Genomic DNA, 18,989 nt, shown 5'->3' on the forward strand with positions numbered 1-18,989 from the left:
TGCACACGTGTGTGCATGAATAAGCACACTTAACAATACATTTAATTTGCTAAGAAGTAACTCATCTGATAACTAACCAAACTTTTCTTTGAATGTCAACCAACTGAGTTCTGCTCCTTAAACAGGTGAGTGCCTATAAGACGTCAGCTGACATCCTGCAAAAAGAGTTGCCATAGTGCCCATAAGATGTCCACTGATGTCCTTCATGTATTTTGATGTCCACTGATGTCCTTCATGTATTTTGCAATGAGCAACCCTTAGCTGCCATGGGTTCTTTTACATAAGCAAAGTGAATGCTGTACACAGGACCTCAGTTTCAGACCTCATCTGAAAGACCAACACCCCCAGACCACCACTTGAGGTTGAGTGGGGGAAAGGGGAAGTAAAAATCCCAGTGCGCTTATGGGTTCAAGGCCATGGACACTCGCTTCCTAGTCGGGCACATTTTCACTCGGTCACTGCACCACAATCTGTTCTAGCACCAAACCACATCTCGACCTAATCCATTATCAACACCTCTCTACCACCACACCACATCCTATGTCTCTTCTTCCTCTTCTTCTCCCTTAACTCAGTAAAGAGTCACTGGGGCGCTGCACAGAACTGTTTTCCACATTCCTCCAGCTCTATCTGACATGGGTGTCTCTTCTTCACACCTCTAACTACACCCCTATCTACAACCACTGTCTGCACAACTTTACCAATAATCAATAATAATAATAACAATTGTAACAATGGATACTAGCTGAGCATTTTTCTCCCTTAAAGGGATCTCAAAGCGCTTTACAATAAATATCAAACACATACACGTAATTATTTATGAAAGAAGGAGAAAAAAAAGAGATAATGATTTAACATACAATAGAAAAGATCACATTAAAAAACGACGCATCTTTATGTGTATGAGACTACACAAAGATTTGTGTGTCTGTAGGAGTGTATTGTGACTACATGCCTACAAACCATCCAGGCCCCAACTCACATCAGTGATCAGCAGCAGCTCCAGTTTCTTCAGCGTCTCCTGCATGTCCTCCTCGTGCTGAGAGTCGGTGACGGTGCCGATCCTCATGGCCAGGTCATGCATGGTGCGGCATGCCCGCTGCAGCAGGGGGTAGTCCGGGTGGTCCCCCGGCGTGTTGTCCAACAGCCGCTGCAACAGTTCAATAATAATGATCACTATAACAAATGCAAAGATGCCAACCCCTGTCAAGTGTTTGTAGGAACAATCAGGAAATTTGGTATGAACATTTTGAATTTGGTAGGAACACTCAGACTCTGAGCCACATCAGCAAACGTACATTTTATCTATCCAGGCACAGGCGCTGGGCACAGATGCAACTTGATCTAGCCTCGTTCTCTCTTGTTTGGGTGAACAATTAAGCTGATTGCTTCACTTAATGCTGTTTCAATGTAAACAAGGATGCAATTAACTGAGCATCATCAAGTGAGACCAAGGTTAGTAGTGACTGCTGACTGACCTTGGCGTGACATTGGAACAAACTGCAATCAAGCGTAACAAAATATGGGGAAATCATAACAGCTGGCATCTCTGCGAATGACATTTTAATTGCAGAAGTAAATTCAGATTCTATACGCTGGCTAACACCCATTCATACGCAGCCAAGTCTGAAAATGACCAACTGCACTCAACCATACAGACGCTCATGAACAAAAAAAAACAAACTAATTAACAGTCGAGTAAACATCTCCTTTCTAACTAAATGGAAATCAATCACAAATCCAAAGATCCAAAAGCCACTGTACCTGTATCAAGAGCTCGTAACGAGGTATTCGCTGGATGGGCCTGACAATCAGATCTTTCATCGAAAGTTTGCTGCCACTTTCTTTCTGGCATTGCTGAAAACAACGCAGTCCAGATACATGGTCAACATCTTCACAGATACTGCAATGCATTCAAATATACACATACTTAATCAATCTCCAATAAATCATAAGAGAAATTTAGTTGTGATGTATTTATATCTTATAAACAATGCACAAGAATCATGGTCTTTCCACATAAATGCAGCAAAGATATAAAACGTCTGAATGCTGTGTTCATGTAAACCTCGATAATCACAGTCATACACAAGCAATAATCACAGGAAGAGAATAGGCAGAAAAATAAAATAACATCATACTGCAGACATGAGGCTAACACCAATCTATTCAACAGCATTTTGAATTTATACATACAGAGTTTAGAAAATATATACACACACACAGACACACACATACACACAAATTAGTTATTTGGAATTTAGTTGATATTGATATAAAAACAGTTATGTGTAAAATTGATTAATTATTTAAGAACTGATTTTTTTGTAGTACAAAATTGTTGTGGATTCTAACAGTTTTGAGTTTAGGAAATCAATCTGCTGTGGATCCCAACAGTCCTGAGCCTAGGAAATCAATCTAAAATGTGTCATGCAGGACAAGACCCCTTGGGGAACCACACAACTGTCACACTTTCATCTACCAACATGTCAGACAGGTCCAAAAGCCCAATGTTAAAGCGTTGGGCTTTTCATCTGAGAGTCCTGGGTTCAATTATGGTATCAATGCTGGGTGGATGTATGGTGAAGAAGGAAGAGAGAGAGAACAGAATGTGGAAAAGAAAGAGTACAAAATGTAAAATGGAAAGGGTGAGAGCCAGTGACTGGAGAAGGAAAAACATAATAATGGAAGGGTGTGTGCGAGAGGGGGTATGGGGGAAGCGAGATTAGGACAGAAAATTAATCAATAATCAAATATTGTATGCAATGCTTCTATTGATTATTATTTGAAAAGAGGATGATGTGGGGACGTACAATAAACAACCAACTAACTGGACTGCTAAACAAATAACTAGCTAACTTTAATCAAGAATATTTTGAAATACATAATTTAAAAAAAACCCACACAAAACAAACATTTGAAACTGGTAACACGCATTCAATAATTTCTGGAAACTGGCCTTGAAAGCCTACCCTAGGTTATGGGGGATTTTGTTGATGTTGTTGTTCATGTTTTCATACACATATGCAAAAATATCAAATATGCAAGTCAAAAATTCTGAAATCCATATCGGCATGGGCTATGGAAACACAAACATACCCAGCATACACACCTCTGAAATCAGAGTATAGCTGCCTGTATGATGGGGAGCAAAAAAAAGCTGATAGACATAAGAGCCAGCATGCTGATACGAGCTGCAACCCAGGAAGGTGGAGAGAAAAGGAAGGGAACACACCTCAATGAACTTCTGCATGGAGGACTTGGTGGTGAGGGCGTTCTCTATCACCTTGCCTGACGTGTTGTAGTTCTCCACAAACGACAGGTAGCTCTCCACAATTGTCTGCTTGGAAAACTGAAAATACACACACACATGCACACATCGCATTTGCACCGTCTTCCCAAGCATCAGCACAGTGATTAAACAAGGTTTCTATCCCATCATTGTTTGCAGATATATTCATGGTCAAACAATAGTAACATGGTTCCTATCCCATTATGGTCAAACAAAACTAACATGGTCCCTGTCCCATCACAGTCAAACAGAACAAACACAGTTCCTATCCCATCACAGTCAAACAGAACAAACACAGTTCCTATCCCATCACAGTCAAACAGAACAAACACAGTTCCTATCCCATCACAGTCAAACAGAACAAACAGTTCCTATCCCATCACAGTCAAACAGAACAAACACAGTTCCTATCCCACCACAGTCAAACAGAACAAACAGTTCCTATCCCATCACAGTCAAACAGAACAAACAGTTCCTATCCCACCACAGTCAAACAGAACAAACACAGTTCCTATCCCATCACAGTCAAACAGAACAAACACAGTTCCTATCCCATCACAGTCAAACAGAACAAACAGTTCCTATCCCATCACAGTCAAACAGAACAAACACAGTTCCTATCCCATCACAGTCAAACAGAACAAACAGTTCCTATCCCATCACAGTCAAACAGAACAAACACAGTTCCCATCCCATCACAGTCAAACAGAACAAACAGTTCCTATCCTATCACAGTCAAACAGAACAAACAGTTCCTATCCTATCACAGTCAAACAGAACAAACACAGTTCCTATCCCATCACAGTCAAACAGAACAAACAGTTCCTATCCTATCACAGTCAAACAGAACAAACACAGTTCCTATCCCATCACAGTCAAACAGAACAAACAGTTCCTATCCCACCACAGTCAAACAGAACAAACAGTTCCTATCCCACCACAGTCAAACAGAACAAGCACAGTTCCTATCCCATCACAGTCAAACAGAACAAACAGTTCCTATCCCATCACAGTCAAACAGAACAAACAGTTCCTATCCCACCACAGTCAAACAGAACAAACACAGTTCCTATCCCACCACAGTCAAACTGAACAGTTCCTATCCCATCACAGTCAAACAGAACAAACACAGTTCCTATCCCATCACAGTCAAACAGAATAAACACAGTTCCTATCCCACCACAGTCAAACAGAACAAAAAGTTCCTATCCTATCACAGTCAAACAGAACAAACAGTTCCTATCCCATCACAGTCAAACAGAACAAACAGTTCCTATCCCATCACAGTCAAACAGAACAAACAGTTCCTATCCCATCACAGTCAAACAGAACAAACAGTTCCTATCCCATCACAGTCAAACAGAACAAACAGTTCCTATCCCACCACAGTCAAACAGAATAAACACAGTTCCTATCCCATCACAGTCAAACAGAACAAACAGTTCCTATCCCATCACAGTCAAACAGAACAAACAGTTCCTATCCTATCACAGTCAAACAGAACAAACACAGTTCCTATCCTATCACAGTCAAACAGAACAAACACAGTTCCTATCCCATCACAGTCAAACAAAGCTAACACAGTTCCTATCCCATCACAGTCAAACAGAACAAACAGTTCCTATCCCATCACAGTCAAACAGAACAAACACAGTTCCTATCCCATCACAGTCAAACAGAACAAACAGTTCCTATCCCATCACAGTCAAACAGAACAAACACAGTTCCTATCCCATCACAGTCAAACAGAACAAACACAGTTCCTATCCCATCACAGTCAAACAGAACAAACAGTTCCTATCCCATCACAGTCAAACAGAACAAACAGTTCCTATCCCATCACAGTCAAACAGAACAAACACAGTTCCTATCCCATCACAGTCAAACAGAATAAACACAGTTCCTATCCCATCACAGTCAAACAGAACAAACAGTTCCTATCCCACCACAGTCAAACAGAACAAACAGTTCCTATCCCACCACAGTCAAACAGAACAAACACAGTTCCTATCCCATCACAGTCAAACAGAACAAACAGTTCCTATCCCATCACAGTCAAACAGAACAAACAGTTCCTATCCTATCACAGTCAAACAGAATAAACACAGTTCCTATCCCATCACAGTCAAACAGAATAAACACAGTTCCTATCCCATCACAGTCAAACAGAACAAACAGTTCCTATCCCACCACAGTCAAACAGAACAAACAGTTCCTATCCCATCACAGTCAAACAGAACAAACACAGTTCCCATCCCACCACAGTCAAACAGAACAAACACAGTTCCCATCCCACCACAGTCAAACAGAACAAACAGTTCCTATCCCATCACAGTCAAACAAAGCTAACACAGTTCCTATCCCATCACAGTCAAACAGAATAAACACAGTTCCTATCCCACCACAGTCAAACTGAACAGTTCCTATCCCATCACAGTCAAACAGAACAAACACAGTTCCTATCCCATCACAGTCAAACAGAATAAACACAGTTCCTATCCCACCACAGTCAAACAGAACAAAAAGTTCCTATCCTATCACAGTCAAACAGAACAAACACAGTTCCCATCCCACCACAGTCAAACAAAGCTAACACAGTTCCTATCCCATCACAGTCAAACAGAATAAACACAGTTCCTATCCCATCACAGTCAAACAGAACAAACAGTTCCTATCCCACCACAGTCAAACAGAACAAACACAGTTCCTATCCCACCACAGTCAAACAGAACAAACACAGTTCCTATCCCATCACAGTCAAACAGAACAAACAGTTCCTATCCCATCACAGTCAAACAGAACAAACAGTTCCTATCCTATCACAGTCAAACAGAACAAACACAGTTCCTATCCTATCACAGTCAAACAGAACAAACAGTTCCTATCCTATCACAGTCAAACAGAACAAACACAGTTCCTATCCTATCACAGTCAAACAGAACAAACAGTTCATATCCCATCACAGTCAAACAGAACAAACAGTTCCTATCCCATCACAGTCAAACAGAACAAACAGTTCCTATCCCACCACAGTCAAACAGAACAAACAGTTCCTATCCCATCACAGTCAAACAGAACAAACAGTTCCTATCCTATCACAGTCAAACAGAACAAACACAGTTCCTATCCTATCACAGTCAAACAGAATAAACACAGTTCCTATCCCATCACAGTCAAACAGAACAAACAGTTCCTATCCCACCACAGTCAAACAGAATAAACACAGTTCCTATCCCATCACAGTCAAACAGAACAAACAGTTCCTATCCCACCACAGTCAAACACAACAAACACAGTTCCTATCCCATCACAGTCAAACAGAACAAACACAGTTCCTATCCCATCACAGTCAAACAGAACAAACAGTTCCTATCCCACCACAGTCAAACAGAATAAACACAGTTCCTATCCCATCACAGTCAAACAGAACAAACAGTTCCTATCCCACCACAGTCACACAGAATAAACACAGTTCCTATCCCATCACAGTCAAACAGAACAAACAGTTCCTATCCCACCACAGTCAAACAGAACAAACAGTTCCTATCCTATCACAGTCAAACAGAACAAACACAGTTCCTATCCCATCACAGTCAAACAGAACAAACAGTTCCTATCCCACCACAGTCAAACAGAATAAACACAGTTCCTATCCCATCACAGTCAAAAAGGACAAACACAGCTGCTGTTCCACTATGGTGAAACAGAACACACAAGAGTTCCTTACTCATCATCGTCAAACAAAGCTAACAAAGTTCTTATCCCATCACAGTCAAACAGAACAAACAGTTCCTATCCTATCACAGTCAAACAGAACAAACACAGTTCCTATCCTATCACAGTCAAACAGAACAAACACAGTTCCTATCCCATCACAGTCAAACAGAACAAACAGTTCCTATCCTATCACAGTCAAACAGAACAAACACAGTTCCTATCCCATCACAGTCAAACAGAATAAACACAGTTCCTATCCCATCACAGTCAAACAGAACAAACAGTTCCTATCCCACCACAGTCAAACAGAACAAACAGTTCCTATCCCACCACAGTCAAACAGAACAAACACAGTTCCTATCCCATCACAGTCAAACAGAACAAACAGTTCCTATCCCATCACAGTCAAACAGAACAAACAGTTCCTATCCTATCACAGTCAAACAGAATAAACACAGTTCCTATCCCATCACAGTCAAACAGAATAAACACAGTTCCTATCCCATCACAGTCAAACAGAACAAACAGTTCCTATCCCACCACAGTCAAACAGAACAAACAGTTCCTATCCCATCACAGTCAAACAGAACAAACACAGTTCCCATCCCACCACAGTCAAACAGAACAAACACAGTTCCCATCCCACCACAGTCAAACAGAACAAACAGTTCCTATCCCATCACAGTCAAACAAAGCTAACACAGTTCCTATCCCATCACAGTCAAACAGAATAAACACAGTTCCTATCCCACCACAGTCAAACTGAACAGTTCCTATCCCATCACAGTCAAACAGAACAAACACAGTTCCTATCCCATCACAGTCAAACAGAATAAACACAGTTCCTATCCCACCACAGTCAAACAGAACAAAAAGTTCCTATCCTATCACAGTCAAACAGAACAAACACAGTTCCCATCCCACCACAGTCAAACAAAGCTAACACAGTTCCTATCCCATCACAGTCAAACAGAATAAACACAGTTCCTATCCCATCACAGTCAAACAGAACAAACAGTTCCTATCCCACCACAGTCAAACAGAACAAACACAGTTCCTATCCCACCACAGTCAAACAGAACAAACACAGTTCCTATCCCATCACAGTCAAACAGAACAAACAGTTCCTATCCCATCACAGTCAAACAGAACAAACAGTTCCTATCCTATCACAGTCAAACAGAACAAACACAGTTCCTATCCTATCACAGTCAAACAGAACAAACAGTTCCTATCCTATCACAGTCAAACAGAACAAACACAGTTCCTATCCTATCACAGTCAAACAGAACAAACAGTTCATATCCCATCACAGTCAAACAGAACAAACAGTTCCTATCCCATCACAGTCAAACAGAACAAACAGTTCCTATCCCACCACAGTCAAACAGAACAAACAGTTCCTATCCCATCACAGTCAAACAGAACAAACAGTTCCTATCCTATCACAGTCAAACAGAACAAACACAGTTCCTATCCTATCACAGTCAAACAGAATAAACACAGTTCCTATCCCATCACAGTCAAACAGAACAAACAGTTCCTATCCCACCACAGTCAAACAGAATAAACACAGTTCCTATCCCATCACAGTCAAACAGAACAAACAGTTCCTATCCCACCACAGTCAAACACAACAAACACAGTTCCTATCCCATCACAGTCAAACAGAACAAACACAGTTCCTATCCCATCACAGTCAAACAGAACAAACAGTTCCTATCCCACCACAGTCAAACAGAATAAACACAGTTCCTATCCCATCACAGTCAAACAGAACAAACAGTTCCTATCCCACCACAGTCACACAGAATAAACACAGTTCCTATCCCATCACAGTCAAACAGAACAAACAGTTCCTATCCTATCACAGTCAAACAGAACAAACACAGTTTCTATCCCATCACAGTCAAACAGAACAAACACAGTTCCTATCCCATCACAGTCAAACAGAATAAACACAGTTCCTATCCCACCACAGTCAAACAGAATAAACACAGTTCCTATCCCATCACAGTCAAAAAGGGCAAACACAGTTGCTGTTCCACTATGGTGAAACAGAACACACAAGAGTTCCTTACTCATCATCGTCAAACAAAGCTAACAAAGTTCTTATCCCATCACAGTCAAACAAAGCTAACACAGTTCCTATACCATCATGTTTCATGATATATCTATGGCCAAACAACTAACAACAGTATTAGTAACATGGTTCCAATCCCATCATGGGCAATCAAAACCAATAAGGTTCATATCCCTTCATCTTTCATGGATATATCTATGGTCAACGCAAAAAATCAAAGCATTTTTTTTTAAGTTTTGTTCTGGTGTTAGGGGGGGGGGGGGGGGGAGGCTGGGAGGAGGAGGTGCCATTGCTGGCTGAGAATGTTCTCTAATAGACATGGGAATTAGACGGGTATATATTTAGACAGCTCTCAACCGCAACTCTTTAAAATCGAACCAGTGAGTCAGACACTGGTGACTTGACTTGCTACACTTCAGCAACAATGGCAGCATCAGTCTTTTATTTTATTTTTTTTATTTTTTTTTTTTTAAATCAATATCAGTTTCAATGTGGTGTCAAAGCATGTGGACTGATCCAAACTCACAGCTCATCTTTTCTTTTTTTCTTTTTTCTGTTTGTTTTGTTTTTTTGTTGTTGCTTTTTTATTCAAAAATATTTTCATACTCCAAAGAAATAACACAATCTAAAAACATTGCCACTTTCCTGGGTTTAAAACTGGGCCCCCAACAATGGAAAGAATCATATATCTCCCCACACCACCACCACCACCACCCAAACACACATACTCTCACTACCACTGACTACTGACAATGTACAGAATCTGACTACACACACACACACACACACACACACACACACACACACCACACACACACACACACACCACCTCTCCCTGCCAAAGACTACTGACAATGTAAAGAATCTGACCACACACACACACACACACACACACACACACATACACACCACCTCTCCCTATCAAAGACTACTGACAATGTACAGAATCTGACCACACACACACACACACACACACCACCTCTCCCTGCCAAAGACTACTGACAATGGACAGAATCAGAGCCCATCCCACACCTCCACCACCCACCCCATACACACACATACACGCCCTCTCACGACAAAAGACTACTGACAATGGATTGAATCAGGTCCCCAACAGTGGAAGTCTTGGAGTCCCAGTTCCTCCACACTTTGTCCAGGACGTCCAGGTAAACAGCATGGTGCATCAAAATCTCAGGAATCATGTAGAAAATGTTGTCGACAATCGCATCGTCCACGTTGCTGGAGTTTTTCAAAGGTGCCATGTATTTCTGCCAGAAAAAAGCAACTGGTCATTCTCAATTCATCACTCAAAAAATAGTACAATTTTTTCAATGATAATAAATTAATAAATAATGACAATACAATTATAATATGCTCTATCTCCCTTAACACAGGGGCCCAGAGCGCCAACAATTAACAGCGTGCATGTGTGCGTGCGTGCTTGCGTGTGAGTGTGAGTGTGTGTGTGTGTGTGTGTGCGTCTGTATATCTGTGTATGCACGCGCCTACAATCCACTGCATGCACGCATGTGTGTGTGATATAGTTATTTGTTATCTGTTTTTGCATTATACTCCATACCATACTGGTATTAGTTTTTGCAGTTATTGTAAAGCTCCTTGAGAACTGGAAGGCACTATATAAATTTCCAGGGAAAATAACTGGTCTGAAAAATTCCCAACACCGGGGAGTATAATCAAGACTTTCAAGCCACAGAATGAGAGAGAGAGAGAGAGAGAGAGAGAGAGAGAGAGAAACTCCCAATGCCAGAGTCCAGACTTTAGTCTCTGAGGCTTCAAAAATAACAGTGAAACAAATCAAACAATGCAGACAACAACAATCATCACTCACACAAGTCACAGTTGTACGGTCCTCTAACATGCACTACACCAATTGCACACATTATCACACCAACTCACGAACAGTCCAAAGCAATACCAATATCAGATGAAAGACAAGGCACTCACCTCTTTAAGAACCCGTAAAGCTTCAACATATTCTCTCTCATTTCTGTACAGTTCCTCTACTATATGATATCTCTTGTCCTGAAAGTCAAAAGCAGAGATCACATTAAAGATAAATCACAAAATTATGTATGACCCCCAACAATTTACTAGAACTATGCTGCTGCAAGAAACTAAGATGCAGCCTGTCATCACAGTATGTACATGTATGACACAAGCTAAAAAAGGTGGTCAACAGGGCTACAAATTCACAGGACATGATTTTAAAATATACTTATCCCTCCCAGATTTCTACTTGCCCTCCAAAAATAAAGAGTTTATTAATGAGTTAATGAAAGTGACTACCAGTAAAACAATGACAAATCAGCTGAGGTAATTCATCAATTGCATATCATTAAAAGGAAAAGAGTATGAAACTATTTTATATTTCACTAATAATAAAAAGAAATAAACAGCCCTGCAGAGAATCTCAAGACACATCTATCTTTTCCATGCAAACATGTTTTATTCATAGAACACAACCCGTCTCTGTGAAAAAGGGAGAAGGGAATATGCAATGAAGTCTGCACTGAAGCTGACTACTCTGTCACCCTACACAAGTCACAAATTGGTTGACCAATGGACAAGTGGAGACAGCATTTTCCTTTGTCCGCCAGAAGGCTTAGTTGTCCCAATCTAGACATCATTTTCCCTTGTCCGCCAGAAGGCTTAGTTGTCCCAAACAATATAGACATCATTTTCCCTTGTCCACCAGAAGGCTTAGTTGTCCCAAACAATATAGACATCATTTTCCCTTGTCCACCTGAAGGCTTAATTGTTCCAAACAATCAGCCAGGTGGTAATTTTAAGCCCTGCACTTTGACACAATGTGAAAAAGAGGATTAAGAAGAATAAGACAGGTGATGGCACTGGGAAGAAGAGGCAATGGAATGCCAGGAGACTGAGATACAAATCAGTAAATAGAAGTCAAGCAATCAATCAAACAGCCAACTTGTCAAGCAATCAAACAAACAGAACACTACTAAAAACACCTATTTTGTTCCCATTCAAGTAATGGCCAACCTGTCAAACGTAACATGTTGTTATTATCATGTCTTAAACTGTTGAAACTGTACCACCCTATTCTAAAAAGCTTTTTCATTCAACCTGTACAAGTATAAGTTTTCAATTCATTAACATGTGAGTGTTTTAACTTGGTGGAATATGATCTGTGTAGCAGGAGGTTCAAGTGCTGACCTCTACTACTTTCTGTGTAACTGTTCAATGGTGTCCCTGATTCAGCAAATCAGTCAAAAGCAATAGTCATAAGAGGAAGAAGTCCAGACAATAATACAGAGTGGTGAGTGACACCCTGACCTGTCAGTTCAAAGGCTCTTTACTCCACTGACCTGTATTAGAGATAAAAACATATATATTTCTGTGGTTTGCACTCACTGTCAGCACAGCTGACAACTGGGCACTCTCACTGCGTTTATACTGAAAATTTTGTAAACCACGCTGACCATAGTGGACACCCCCAATGTTATTTCAGCAATGCTGCCAATGCACATGGCACATGGCTCTGTTGCAGTCCCGGTTTGCATAAGGATGCCGGAATGAAGTTGAAAATGGGGGTTCTGTAACTGGGATACTGGGATTTCACTTCTTTTCTTTACTCTTATTCATTTATTTGCTTATAATAATAATGAACACTTGTACAGCACTTTTTCTCAAATAGAGCTCCAAGCGCTTCACATAGATATATACACAAGATAGGTTGTACCGATGATTATCAGGGTCAGTGGCAGTGAAAGATGAGAATCTGATTGAGGAGAATTTGTATGAAATCCAGGGTTGAATGGGGAGCCAATGCAAGGATTTCAGAAGAGGTGTGGTAGGTTCACATTATTTGGGGGAAATTTCAGAATTAGCCTCACTGCATTATTCTGATTCTTTTGGAGCTTGTAAACAAAGTACTTTGGGGTGCTAGCAAGGATCGCATTGCCATAACCAAGCATCGAGAGAAAATGAGAACGAACAAAAGTTTTGGGTGCATCTGTGGACATAGTGACAGATGGTGTTCTATTTATGCTATCCTGCAAACAATTGAGTTATGCTCCTTGAAAGGTAGGGTGTGATTGAAAATGACACCCAGATTATGAACATGGGATGAGATTTTAATGTCTGCAGCGTTGCAGCAGTTCATGGTTGGAAGCGAGGGGTCTTTTTGAAACTTAAGGGGCAGTTAACAATACTCACTATTCACCATTAAACTGCACTTTGTTTAGTGTCATCTACTATTTGAAGTCATGAATGCAGCTTTGTATAAGCAGATTCGACTGATTTCAGCAACTGTACTCAGCTGACTGGCAGAGCTGTGTCATCAGCAAAACTATCTTGAGATAAACTGTGAGGAAAATGATCTAAGAAACTGATGCCATGAAATGATAAACAAGATGGGTCCCAACAAATAACCTTGTGGAACTCCATATTCAAAGAATGCATCAGGTGAATAGAGGCTGTTTACAAACACTTTCTGTCTACATTTACTGAGGTAAGATTTTATACACACATGAGCGACATCTCGAAGGGCTACAGACACTGGAAACAGGGTTTTTTTCTATCACATTTATCATTCTCTTCAGTGTTCATCAACTGTGCCCAGATGTGGTGAATTATGCATTGATCAGTGTGTTCGTGCACACACGTGCATATGTTAAACCGTAACCAGGCTGCATAGGTGATTAAATCCATTTTGCAGTCTCATCTCAGCAATGTGACAGCTATTCACTGGCAAGCATGCCATGGGCAGCAGTCAGGGAGTTAATGAATGCTGTGTTCAGTCTAGCAAGCCACAAACATCATCTCTGGAAGGAAAAGGAAATGTTTTCCAGTGTCTGCAGTTTTCAAATGCTTTAAGTTTGACAGAAATTGTTGCCAGATATTACCAATGAGAGAGAGAGAGAGAGAGAGATTAAAAAAAAAAAAAGGACAACACTAGCCACCTCATGCCAAAGGGAATGCACCAACACAGGGACTGTGTCTGGTGTTTGAAGTGAAGTTTACAGGGAGGAAGAAGAAGAAGAATAGGACTATCCTCCCACTGCCAAAGTTTGGCAACACACACACACTGGTGTGTGCCTGCCTGCATCCTCCCCTGCACTCTTCCTTCCTTCCTTCCTTCCTTCTCCAAACTGTGCTGCCTGCTTGCCCGTGTTCCCTACCTGCCTGACAGCTTCGCACACCATCTTACCACAGGATACCTGGCAGCTAAAAATACTTCTTCACCACCACTACCACCCTCCCCAGCCTCCTCCTCCTTCTTCTCCCCTAAAACCCAATCTCTATGAGCCCTCTATTCCCCTCCCCTCCTCCTCTGCTCTCTCTCTCTCTCCTCCTCTCCTCTCTCTCTCTCCTCCTCCTCCTCCCTCCCTCCCCCACCTGTCCCCCACCCCCTCTCCTGACCTGCTGTCTATGTTCAAGAGGTAACAGACAGGAAGTGGCAGGTATACCTCAGAGGGCTGCTGCCTTTGATTCACCCTGCCACCACCACCACTACCCCTAACCCTCCCGCCCCCTCCCAAAACTTCCCCACCCCCTCCCAAGCCTGCAAGACCTTGAGGAGACTGGCAGCGCTGTACAGCTCTGGGGGTTGGTCTGGATACCACAGAGTAGCTGGAGCAGTGTGGGGATGTGAGGGAGGGATGTTGTGATGTCCCGCTTATAACTTGTTGTTTTTGTTGTGGATTCCGCTGGTTGGGGATATTGTGTTTATTGACTGTTGATGGTAGCAACCCCCATGACCCCCACTCACCCCTAGTGCATGTGTGAGTGTGTGTGTGTGTGTGTGTTTGTTTTTTTAATGCATGTGCGCACACACATACACACACACACGCACACATACAATCTGAACACCTGTCTCCAGAGTTCATTCAGCAATGTGCATCCCTTCTCTCAGCATACAAATAACGCATGCACAATGTTAACACACATGCGTGCACACACACACACACACACACACACATGTTGTGGTGGTGAAGTGATAACGCGCGCGCGCACACACACACACATACACACACACATACCCTCTAATGCAATCACCTCGGAAGCGAGACATTCTGATCGCACAGGATCCAATCTCACACTCAGCAGTATTTTCTTCCCCTCCGCTAAACTCCACTAGACCTTGACTGGTGGTCTGGACACTAGTCATTTGGATGAGATGATAAATCAAGGTCTGATGTTTAGCATGTGCATACTATACGTAAAGGAACCCACAGCAATAAAAGGGCTGTCCCTGGCAACAATGTGCAGAAAAATCCATATTAAGGGAAAACAAATGCACCAACAGGCAGAAAAAAAGAAAAGATACTGTAATGTAGCAATGTGCTCTCCCTGGGGAGAGCATCCTGAATTTTACACATATATGTTGTGACAAAAGTGAAATACAAAACAATACAATACAATACACTTAGTGCACACACAAACATCCGAGAGCTTTTTTTTTTCCATGTGTACAGGTTCCAAAACATACATATATATATACATCATATGTGTGTGTGTTTCTTGTGTGTCTGCATGGACTTCAGATACCACAAACACAGCAGCTGAAACTGCCTCTCTCCCCATGTAGTTTTTCTAGAAATTTTAACATTTTTTTTATTCAAGCAAGCTGAAGGTCCAATTGCCTTTTAAGGCCACTGGGGCTGTGAATTTGTGTCTTGGGCCCAGCTCTGGAAAATGGGGTCTGATCTTCTCCTTACACTGTTTAAACCTTCCCCGACTGAAGGCAGGTAGCCTATCAAGCATCATACCTGAGTGGATTTAGAAAAATCAGTGATGATGTGTCTTTCCTATGGACACAACACCATGCCAAAACAGGGCCTTGAACCTAGATCACTGGTGAACACTGGATCAGAAGTCAAGTCCCACCGGCCTTATTGATTCTGCCACAATGCCTACTATCCCAATGTACACAAGTTCCAATAAAGATGTACAGCCTCCCTCATCCCACACACGCACAGACTAAATGGTCATTTAGGAACTGAATTGATTTAGGTATAAAAACAGTTGGTTTAAGACTTATTTGTCATTCAAAAACTGATTTGTTTAGGGTATAAAGCTGTTGTGGGTTCTGACAGCTGGGAGTTTAGGAAATCAATCTGCTGTGGTTTCTGACAACATCAACACCCCATGCCACTGCACCCCGAAATAAGTGTCGTGCATAAACATGCCAGTTTCCTGAAATTCCACCGTTCTCACTCCACCTATGGATGCTTAATAATTTACCTTGAAATGACAGTGATAGTCAATCCTTCAGATATAATATGTTGGCAGCGGATTTAGTGATTTTCTTTTTTTTTTTCTTTCTTTCTTTTTTAAAAAACAAAGAATTTCTTCATCACCAGTCTAAACAGTCTCTCTGAAGAAACTTGTATTATCACTTTGATTTGATTTGATTTGAACATATCTAACAGAGTTCTCAACTCAACTGCTCTCATTGAATAATTTTATGAACCACATACTTTTTTGGCATTCAAATGCAAAGTTAAGTTATTCTTTTAGTGTAAAATTCCAGATTACCTCTCTTACGGATTCTCTCCATTTCTTTTAAATAAATAAATAATCATATATATTCTGAACCACAATGTTACTATCATCAATCATCCTGTGACTTCTTTTCCTTGCCCTCAGTCTCACCCTGACACTGACAGCAACACTATATTATATTATGTGCATAAATGAACCAGTTTGTAAACTGCATAAATCTGCATAATTATAATGAAGCAGGAACATAACTGTCATCAGTCTGTGAGTGTCCTATTCCTTGCCCTCAGTCTCACCCTGTCAGTCACTCTATAAATCATCTACATAAATGAACTAGTGTATATGAACTGCATAAATCTGCATAATAAAGTTGAAGGCTACTGTCATAAGTCTGCAAGTGTCCTATTCCTTGCTGTCACTCTCAGCCTCACCCTGTCAGCCACACTATAAATCATCTGCATAAATGAACCAGTGCCTCACCCTGTCAGCCACACTATAAATCATCTGCATAAATGAACCAGTTAATAAATTGCATTAATGTGCATGATGACGTAGAATGTTACTGTCATCAGTCTGTGAGTGTCCTAGGTATTTCTTGCCGTCAGTCTCACCCTGTTGTCAGCCATACAGGTGAGGTTCTGCTCCATGACACAGCGGCCACATGCAGGTGTCCACTGACCCTATCTCTTCCCTGTCTCTAGCATGTTATGTCATTTCTTTAACCCCTCCACTGACCAGCCATACTGAAACAACCACCAGTGCCGCATGAATCTGAAGCACCATCACTACTTTTCCTATACTTTTGCTTTAAGTTTCATGACTGATTTTGCTAAACAAAAGCGAGGCAGTTCTAACAGAGAGAAGACCAATTAAAGACGAGATGACTGCCATCTGGACCTGCAAGGTCAGTTTTATCACAGGGAAATGACAGGCTTCACTGCAGAGCATGCTCATCAGCAGCAGTCCAGGGGTTAATCCTGCTGGCTTTCCAAACTGGGACAGACTTATCAGTTGTACTGGACCTTGATCTTCTGCACTGCACCCAGCAGACAGCACTCCACTGGCCTTTCACTCAACCTGAATGGTGCATTGACCGCTGTTATTGTTTATTGACTGCTGTTACCATCACGTTTCACTCAACCTGAATGGTGCATTGACCGCTGTTATTGTTTATTGACTGCTGTTACCATCACGTTTCACTCAACCTGAATGGTGCATTGACCGCTGTTATTGTTTATTGACTGCTGTTACCATCACGTTTCACTCAACCTGAATGGTGCATTGACCGCTGTTATTGTTTATTGACTGCTGTTACCATCACGTTTCACTCAACCTGAATGGTGCATTGACCGCTGTTATTGTTTATTGACTGCTGTTACCATCACGTTTCACTCAACCTGAATGGTGCATTGACCGCTGTTATTGTTTATTGACTGCTGTTACCATCACGTTTCACTCAACCTGAATGGTGCATTGACCGCTGTTATTGTTTATTGACTGCTGTTACCATCACGTTTCACTCAACCTGAATGGTGCACTGACCGCTGTTATTGTTTATTGACTGCTGTTACCATCACGTTTCACTCAACCTGAATGGTGCACTGACCGCTGTTATTGTTTATTGACTGCTGTTACCATCACGTTTCACTCAACCTGAATGGTGCATTGACCGCTGTTATTGTTTATTGACTGCTGTTACCATCACGTTTCACTCAACCTGAATGGTGCATTGACCACTGTTATTGTTTATTGACTGCTGTTACCATCACGTTTCACTCAACCTGAATGGTGCATTGACCGCTGTTATTGTTTATTGACTGCTGTTACCATCACGTTTCACTCAACCTGAATGGTGCATTGACCACTGTTATTGTTTATTGACTGCTGTTACCATCACGTTTCACTCAACCTGAATGGTGCATTGACCGCTGTTATTGTTTATTGACTGCTGTTACCATCACGTTTCACTCAACCTGAATGGTGCATTGACCGCTGTTATTGTTTATTGACTGCTGTTACCATCACGTTTCACTCAACCTGAATGGTGCATTGACCGCTGTTATTGTTTATTGACTGCTGTTACCATCACGTTTCACTCAACCTGAATGGTGCATTGACCGCTGTTATTGTTTACTGACTGCTGTTACCATCACGTTTCACTCAACCTGAATGGTGCATTGACCGCTGTTATTGTTTATTGACTGCTGTTACCATCACGTTTCACTCAACCTGAATGGTGCATTGACCGCTGTTATTGTTTAGTGACTGCTGTTACCATCACGTTTCACTCAACCTGAATGGTGCATTGACCGCTGTTATTGTTTATTGACTGCTGTTACCATCACGTTTCACTCAACCTGAATGGTGCATTGACCGCTGTTATTGTTTACTGACTGCTGTTACCATCAC

At 41.5% G+C, this 18,989-nt stretch overlaps 1 protein-coding gene across 2 annotated transcripts in view; it reads right to left on the reverse strand.

Moving 5' to 3' along the window:
* The window catches only part of LOC143284268 (rho guanine nucleotide exchange factor 17-like), a 64,337-nt gene that overhangs the window by 28,338 nt on the left and 17,010 nt on the right, over positions 1-18,989 (reverse strand). For both annotated transcript variants that reach the window (XM_076590955.1, XM_076590954.1), the window contains exons 4-8: positions 11,058-11,135; positions 10,184-10,360; positions 3,236-3,352; positions 1,765-1,857; positions 983-1,150 (exon numbers count right to left, since the gene is read on the reverse strand). In XM_076590955.1, coding sequence (XP_076447070.1) covers positions 983-1,150; positions 1,765-1,857; positions 3,236-3,352; positions 10,184-10,360; positions 11,058-11,135 — 633 coding nt within the window. The remainder of the gene's footprint in view (positions 1-982; positions 1,151-1,764; positions 1,858-3,235; positions 3,353-10,183; positions 10,361-11,057; positions 11,136-18,989) is intronic.

This window comes from Babylonia areolata, chromosome 7 (genome assembly GCF_041734735.1).
Source record: "Babylonia areolata isolate BAREFJ2019XMU chromosome 7, ASM4173473v1, whole genome shotgun sequence".
NCBI classification, from domain to species: domain Eukaryota; kingdom Metazoa; phylum Mollusca; class Gastropoda; order Neogastropoda; family Buccinidae; genus Babylonia; species Babylonia areolata.